This window comes from Wyeomyia smithii, chromosome 2, assembly GCF_029784165.1.
Source record: "Wyeomyia smithii strain HCP4-BCI-WySm-NY-G18 chromosome 2, ASM2978416v1, whole genome shotgun sequence".
NCBI classification, from domain to species: domain Eukaryota; kingdom Metazoa; phylum Arthropoda; class Insecta; order Diptera; family Culicidae; genus Wyeomyia; species Wyeomyia smithii.
In genome coordinates this window covers 153,833,551-153,842,094 of record NC_073695.1, presented here as the reverse complement: position 1 = coordinate 153,842,094, position 8,544 = coordinate 153,833,551, and the positions used below count along the sequence as shown (strand labels likewise).

The 8,544-nt window shown below is 40.8% G+C and overlaps 1 protein-coding gene across 1 annotated transcript; it reads left to right on the top strand.

Moving 5' to 3' along the window:
* The first annotated feature begins 1,036 nt into the window (after window positions 1-1,036).
* LOC129720098 (protein split ends-like) lies at window positions 1,037-1,831 on the top strand. Its single transcript, XM_055671518.1, has one exon. It carries the CDS (start codon window positions 1,037-1,039, stop codon window positions 1,829-1,831), a length of 795 nt encoding a protein of 264 aa, XP_055527493.1.
* Window positions 1,832-8,544: the final 6,713 nt, after the last annotated feature.

Below are 8,544 nucleotides of genomic sequence, written 5' to 3'. Positions count from 1 at the left end.
ACATCCAAGCAAATTTTGCTTCATGTGTAAAAAGACGCAACGGGTTTTCAGCATGTCGCAATACGCAGTATGGTGGCGCTAAGAACACTTAGTGGTGAATGATTCGATAAAATCGATAGTTTTCCAGCTCTAATCGATATTATTGCAATAAAAAGAGTTACCGGTTTTTAATATAGAAATTTTGAGCAGTCGTAATTTGTACATAATCGACAATTTTATTCAATCCCACTTTATGTTTGCGACAAATTTGTTTGTTTTAGTGTTGATATGAAAAAAAAAATACTCAAACCTCACAAAAACAGTGTTATATCGTTGCAAAAACAGCGACTCTATAATCTGTGAGAATTTTCATGCGTCTGGCAGCTTTGACTATAATCCAGCGCTGCCATCACTAAAGTAGTTAAAGTCGCAAGTTGCAGAAAGATGTCGTTAGCATTCCAAACGAGTAAAATTTTGAAATCTTACACACGATTTCTGGAGTTTTTTGTTCTAGCTTGGATATCTGTTATCTGTGACTCTATTATTAAAGATATGCAGGCAGATTATCGAACAGGTTATGTAGTGCGCGAAGTGTTAGATTGGCTTGAATATTTCTCAAAAGTAAGTAATTAGCATATTTAGAACTAAAATCCAAGTAGAAATAATTGGAGAATTTACTATTTAGTTGGTATAATTGCAATCGTGTCGGCGAGAAGGATTTTGATCTGCACGAGGTAAAAACGGATCGAAAAACCAAATTTTTAAGCAAAAATCTATTACAACTAAAAATTATTATGTAAAATAAAAATATATTTTCAGTTTGATCAGTTGTTAGAGAAACACTGATTTTTCATTGAAGGAGTTTAAAGATTCCGAACAAAATCAAAAAGTTTAACCTCAAAAGATGGATTCCGAGGGATACGATTGCCAGCTGTGTGATGCTCCCAATAAATTGTGCGACATGGTGCAGTGTGATAGCTGTGACCTATGAACACATTACTCGTGCGCTGGTGTTACGGCAGCGCTCAAGAATCAAGACTGGAACTGCAGTAAATGTATGAATGCGCTACAAGTACCGAAAGGACAAAAACCCGCTAACAATAAGAAGACGGCTGGGCAATTGAAATCGAGAAGCGAGGGTGGATCGGTTTCTGGGAATGCCGGAGCGCTAGAAGCTGCGCTTAAATTATTAGAAAAAGAGCAGCGTGAAAAGGAAAAAGCATTGGAGGTGGAATTAATCTTACGAGAGAAGCGACTAGAAATAGAAAGAGCTTTGGATGAAAAACGGCAATTGAAGGAAAAAGAATTTCGCGAAAAACAATTACAGCATGAAGGGGAGCGGAAAGAGCGCCAGTTGCATGAAGAGCGCGAAATGCTAGAAAAAGAGTTAGCCGAGGAAGAAGCTTTTCAAGAAAGGCGGAGGAAAATGTGTAGAGAGTTTCAGAACGCGAAGAAGGTCGTTAATCGAGACTCAACAGGTGTGATGAAAGAGGGGGAAGATGGTGAACCCTCCTTTGATCAAAACGTGAAAGTTTGGCTGAAAAAGCAGACCGGTGGGAAAAGCTCCCCTTTAGTTACTGCAACGCAGGTAGCTAGTACATCTAAGCAATATTTAGTGAAAAGCGTATCGAGTTTGCGAGCGGAAGAAGAAGAAGAGTCGGACGAAAGTGGTAGCGCGTCTGTAAAAGAAATTGAAGATGAAGAAGAATCTGAATGCGGGTCTGGAAAAGAGAGGGAAAGTGATGTAGCAGAAAAGGAAGTAGGCGGAAAGTTAGAATTGTCTCTAGAAGAACGGAAAACACTCTCTCATTTACTGGCTGTTGAGAAACAGCAACAGTTGCAATCAAATTAGAAGAAGCCAGTGACGAATAAAGGGGAATTGACGTAAAGGAGACACAACACGTTGTCTAAAGAACAAATAGCGGCGCGACAGGCTCTTTCAAAAAACCTTCCAATATTTAAAGGTGAACCGGAGCTGTGGCCTATTTTCATCAGCAGCTATGAGTACACCACACACGCGTGTGGTTTTTCGAACCTTGAGAATTTAAAACGTTTGCAAGACAGCTTGCAAAGTAGTGCACTAGAAGCCGTTAGGAGTCTTGTTCTTCCTGAATCTGTTCCAGATGTTATTGACGATTTGCGTCGTCTTTTCGGAAAACCCGGAAAGCTCCTCAAAATGTTGTTGATGAAGGTACGTAGCGCTCAAGCCCCAAAAGCTGATAGACTTGAATCCCTTATCCAATTTGGAATAACCGTGAAACAGCTTTGTGATCACCTAGAAGAGAGCACATCTTTCAGATCATCTCAACAACCCGATGTTGGTTAATGAGCTGGTTGACAAACTGCCTCCGAATTATAAATTAGACTGGGTCCAGTTTAAAAGACAAAATCAAGGGAGCTCACTGAGAGTATTCACTGATTTCATGAATGACATTGTATCGGATGTGCCCGAGGTGTCTGAGTTTTCTGCTCTCTGCTTAAACGATGCTCAATTTTCTGCAAAGGGTACGCAGAAGAAAAAGAAATTCGTTCATGTTCACGGTTTCGCAACAAACAAAGTAGATCGAAATTATCCAAGCCGTGTTGGATCTGTAAGCGGACAGATCACAAATTGCGCTTTTGTGATGATTTTAAAAAGCTTATATAGATCGACTGAAGATAGTGGAGCAAAATAAACTCTGCGGGCTGTGTTTAAATAACCATGGCAAAAGTCGGTGTAATTTCAAAGTTCGATGCAATATTGCTGAATGCCAAGGTGAGCACCATCCTTTGGTACATAGAGCTGAAGGGGTAGTTCAGCTCTCGAATGCCGAATGCCATGCCCACAAACAGTTAAATCGTACTGCTATTTTTCGTATGGTACCGGTTACTTTGTATTTTCGAAACTATGCGATGGATGTTTTAGCGTTCTTAGATAAAGGGTCGTCTACCACACTAGTAAAGGAGTCCGTTGTTAATGAATTAACCCTCTGATGCCCAAATTTTTTTTTTGCTTGAAAAAATTCCAGCCGCTTTGTTTTGTGATCCGTAACACATGTCTGATAACAAGAAAACTTCTGTTTTGATAAATAGTTAGAGGCCATCCACATACCACGTGGACAGCTTTGGGAGGGGGTGGTTAATGTCCACGGTCCATACAATTTTTTTAGAATTTATATGGGCAGTTGTCCACGGAGGGGGAGGGGGGGGGGGTCAAAATCGTTAAAAGTCTGTCCACGTGGTATGTAGATGGTCCCTTACTTATTTGAAAAAAATATCAAGACCGCCTGAAGGCGGCACTGGGCACCCGCGTAAAAAAAAACAAAGGAACATTATTTCAAAACGGAATTTTTTTCGTGCTCATTTTATGTTTACCAAATTGTTATTATCGCTAGGATGTGCAGGAGATAGCTCAGGTTATCAGCTGTATCACTTGCTCACGCAGCATGTTGTTTCTTACAAGAGCTTCCTTCAGCTCTTTCAGCAATCTTTTTTTTGATGGCTTCCTGTAATCACAGAGCAATAAAAACTAATATTATCATCCTGTTTTATTATTATTTTTTTTTATGTCTCATAACGCATAGTTCGAGCTCTGTTCTTTAAGCGAGATTAATGTTCTTGCCAGAATAACTCAAATTTTTCTTCTTTTTTTCCCGCCCTCTCATCGGAAAACTTTTTTTTTCTACTATACTTATTTGAATTCCATCCTTTCATCGGCAAACATATTTCCATTCTACTATACTTAGGTATGAGCTTTGTCCTCTCATCAAAACTCGAATAAACTATACAATCATGAGTCGGTTTCAAATACTTACTTCTTAAGCGTCAATAGTTCCCCACCGTCTTCGCCATTGTCGTGACTGACTGCATCCATTGAATTGTCAGCCATCACGCCGCTTAGAGAAATCTGCCGATAGGCCTGGCAGAGCGTAGCAACTCCAGAGGTGTCACACAAACGAGAAGCACGCAGAACACGCGCTTTTATTCAATTAACTCTTCCAAGTACGCTTGCTGAGATGTGTCGCCTTCCAATGCTATCGCACGAATAAACGAGAAGCGCGAAGACAGGCGCGCTTTTATTCAATCAACTCTTCCGAATACTGCGGCTAATATTCCACCGCTGGCTGAGATGTGTCGCCTTCCAATACTATCACACGAATGAACGAGAAGCGCGAAGACAGGCGCGCTTTTATTTAATCAATTATTCCAAGTACTGCGGCTAATATTCCACCGCTGGCTGAGATGTGTCGCCTTTCGAATGCAATAGCCCGACTCGATGCCTACTTTGGATCAAGAGCATATATACTGTCTCAGCGTGGAAAGCTTATGGTGATGTCTCAGCAAATCAACGAGAAAAGCATCGAATATGTTCGTCGTGTGGCTTCAGCAGCCAAACTTTGCAACTATGGACCAGACGAGGAAATGGAAGCGGTGGTGAGAGTTATTGTTAAAGGTGCTCGTGACGCTGCGGTTCGAAAGCTGGCTCATCGTAATTTGGTAAAGGAAGGCACCATAAAGATGAACACACTGTTGATGCTAAGTTACGCGATGAAAACCCTGAAGAGTAATTAAGTTGTGGAAAACAAAACAAAAATAAGAAACGATTATATGAAACGAAACGAAATAAAACAAAATACAGTTTAAGGGGTGACAAACAACTAATTGTAAATGTTTCCTTTACCCAATTACAGAAAATACGTCGAATATCTTCTAAATTCGTTGGAAGTGAGATAAATTTTGCTAATGAAAATGCGGCTTTCATAGATGCAAAAGTAGCTTGAATCAAAGTCACATTTCTCATTGATTCCGGTGCCCAAACTAATACGATTACTAAATTCTCCTTTGATGAAATGCTCGCCAAAATAACTCAAGTTTTTCTTCTTTTTTTTTGATAACCTGAGCTATCTCCTACAGGATGAAAATCGAAAAAGCAATCCTTCCACAGATGAAACAAAAATGGCCATGTGCGTCACACAGGACAAATAATTAGATGTCCCGTTTATTGGTTTGTCTGGCATATATTGTTTCTGAAAAAGTTTCATTTTGGTGGAGCACAACTGCTAATCGACGCAAAGTGCTACTCCATTGGAACTGATTGGAAGGTTTGGTTGACATAGTTAATAATTGGTCGAATTTTATATAGCTTATCGTATCCAGAAGGTCCTTCACGAGGAACTGCACTGTCGTCGGTAAAGTGAAGATTTATGTATTATTTGCTCGAAACGATATCTCGGCATGGTTTCTTGGATTGCTATTAATGCATACTCAATCCCATTTTAACGAACACTAGAACTATTAACAGACATAAAATACAGAATTCCTACAAATTTGCAAATTTTTCACGGTGTAGTGTTTAAAGTTGTTCCAATATCGTACAGATTTATCTAAATAGTTGAAGTATTTAAAAGAAGGTCCAGCTCTTTGAACTTTTCAGGTAAGGGATCGTGTTTAAAAAGATGAAAGACTTTGGCAGTTCAAGTTTTTTGTCTTGTTGATGATTTCTTTGAATGCAGGCGCAGCTTCGACTTAAAAAATTATGACTTTAAAAATGTAGAACGCGATGGCCAAGCTTTTTGTTTACCATTTTTTGGGGCGGTTGGCTAAATGCGCGTCGCCTGTGTAAGATAATTAAGTCCTTTGTAATCATCGTCACTATCAAATCATCTAAAATGTCACAGTCCAGATTCGTTTCATTGTCAAGCTCCTGCATCATCAAAGCTGCGATTCCTGTCGCCGTTTCATGACTGAACAAGAAACAAATCAAAAAAACATTGCTTGGCATCAGCGAAAATTTTTCATGTCGGCAGTGCCCAATGCCGCCTCTAGGCGGTCTTTGCTTTTTTGTACATTTTTCAGTATTTTAAAGTTGAATAGAAACAAAACTTATACAAAGCTGAAATATAAAGCAATTGAACAGCCATTGATAATTATTCTGAATAAAATTTCTCACTAATAATCTTTTAATTTGAAATATCATTGCAAGATGAAGCGCAAAATAATTAATTTTCCCGATTAAGTCATTTGTTCACGTTGAAAGTTTGATGGTTGCTATCGTGCGATTCAGATAATCATGAAGCCGCAGATAAACATAAGAAAAAGTGATGTCAGTTCATTTTATGAGAAATAAGTATGAACAGACGTTTTGATGAAGAGATATGGAGTTTCTGATGAAGGCCGTCTAGAGACAGCACTGGGTATCAGAGGGTTAATCGCGGAAGGGACTCGTGAGCCGATAGTGGTTACATGGACAGGTAATGTGAAACGATATGAAAACGAATCAAGGAAAGTGGATCTCAAACTCTCAGCCAGGGGATCCCGCGTAATGATATCGTTGAAAAACGTTTGTACGGTGAAAGCACTCAAGTTGCCATGTCAAGCAATGTCATTTGATAATATAGTAACACACTATAGGCATTTAGAAGGCTTACCTGTAGCAAATTACGCCTTGGAAGAGCCTCGCATTATTATCAGTCTAGACAACCTACATGCATTCGCTCCGATGGAGACTCGCATTGGAGAACCCGGGCAACCAATCGGTGTGAAATCAAAGCTAGGGCTATGGTCCGGAAAATCCTCCAGTAAATGTTGCAGTTGGGGAAAGTTTTATGAACGTGTATTCCAGTGACCCAATCAGCAACGTGACCTTTATGATATGTTACGAGTCCAGTACTTATTGGAGGGTACCCGTACTTCCTTTTTTTGCGGTGCCAGAATCAGATGAAAATCAGCGCACTCGAAAGATTTTGCAAAACACAACGGTACGAATAGGTAAAGCCTTTGAAACGGGATTGCTGTGGCGGAGTGATATAAGGAAATTCCCGGACAGCTATCCAATGGCTTTTCGACGTTTGAAAGCGTTGGAGAGAAAGCTGCAAAACAACCCTGTGTTTCAGCAGGCAGTGCACCAACAGATTTGCGAATATGAGAATTAAGGTTATGCGCATATAGCTACCACAGATGAACTGACAGGCTCAAATCTAGAAGCAGTGTGGTATTTTCCGTTAAATGTAGTTCTGAATCCCAGGAAACCGGGCAAGGTACGGCTAGTTTGGGATGCAGCTGCGTCAGAAGGAGGAGTTTCGCTCAACAGTGAGCTGTTAAAGGGACCAGACATGCTGCAGTCTTTACCATCGGTAATTAACCAGTTTCGTGAAAAAAAAATCGCGTTCGGTGTTGACATCCAAGAGATGTACTACCAGTTACGCATTCGAGAAACCGACAAGCAAGCTCAAAGATTTTTATTCCGCTCGCGTCCTGTTGATGATCCGACAGTGTATGTCATGGATGTAGCCACGTTTGGATTCCGTTGAAGAAGTGATAAGACTGGCAAATCAGATGAAATACATCCATGAGCAAGGAGGATTTTTGATTAGAAATTGGGTTTCTGACTCTAAGCGGTTTTTAGAGGCCATGGGCGAGAAAAAACCGAATCCTTCCGTTCATGGTAAATGGTTCGATTCACTGCGTGCTTGTAACCAGACGGGTGAAGGTCGCTCCACTAAAACCAGTATCGGTGCCAAGACTGGGGTTAGAAGCAGCTAGGAGCCAGAGTCGCTTCCACAGTGCGAGAGGAGCACTCATTGGAGATTAAACGCCAATTTTTCTGGACAGATTCCTCAACGGTTCTTTCATGGATAAGATCAGATCAACGAAAATATAAAGAATTTGTAGGCCGCATCGGTGAGATACTTTCCCGTACAAACCTATCAGAATGGCGCTGAGTTCCAACAAAAACGAATGTTGCGGATCAGCTTACTAAATGGACAAAGGATCCCGAAATCGATTCGAGCAGTAGTTGGTTTACAGGGCCGGAATTCCTTTACTTGCCAGAAGCAGACTGGCCTCAACAGAAACTTCCACGTTCAGATACGAAAGAAGAGCTGAAGGCGCTTTTGCTGATTCACGATATACAGCTACCTGCTCCCATAATCGACGTGAACCGAATTTCAAAGTGGAGGGTTCTAGTCAGGACGATGGCCAGTGTGTTTCGGTTTATATCCAATTGCAAGAAGAAAATGATGAAATTGCCCTTAGAAGTCTTAAAAGCAACGGAAAGGCAATCTAAGATTATTATTCCAATAGGTTATCCTGTGTCTCGTACACCTTTAAAGCAAAGCGAGTTCGAGTGGGCGGAAATCAAATTGACGCAAATGGCGCAAACGGCAGCGTTCAGTGACGAGTTGAAAATTTTGCTGAAAAATTCGAATCTTCCTGCAGGGCAGTAGTTAGAGGTTGAAAACTTAAGTATGGAGGGCCGAGCAGGCCCAGCTGAATTCCTACCGTTTGATCTGCGTTTTCCTGTTATACTGCCGACAGATCACCCCATAACATGTATCGTAATCGTAAATTATTACCATGAGCGATTCGGTCATGGATATAGAGAAACCGTGAAAAATGAGCTGCGTCAACGTTATGTGATTGCCAAGGTGGGATGCATCGTAGCAAAGGTGGCAAAAGCTTGCATACACTGCAAAGTTAACAAATGCCGTCCGAAATGTCCTCGCATGGCTGCGCAACCTGTTCAGAGAGTGACACCCTATCTACGACCATTTTGCTTTGTAGGGATTGATTATTTTGGGCCGTTTA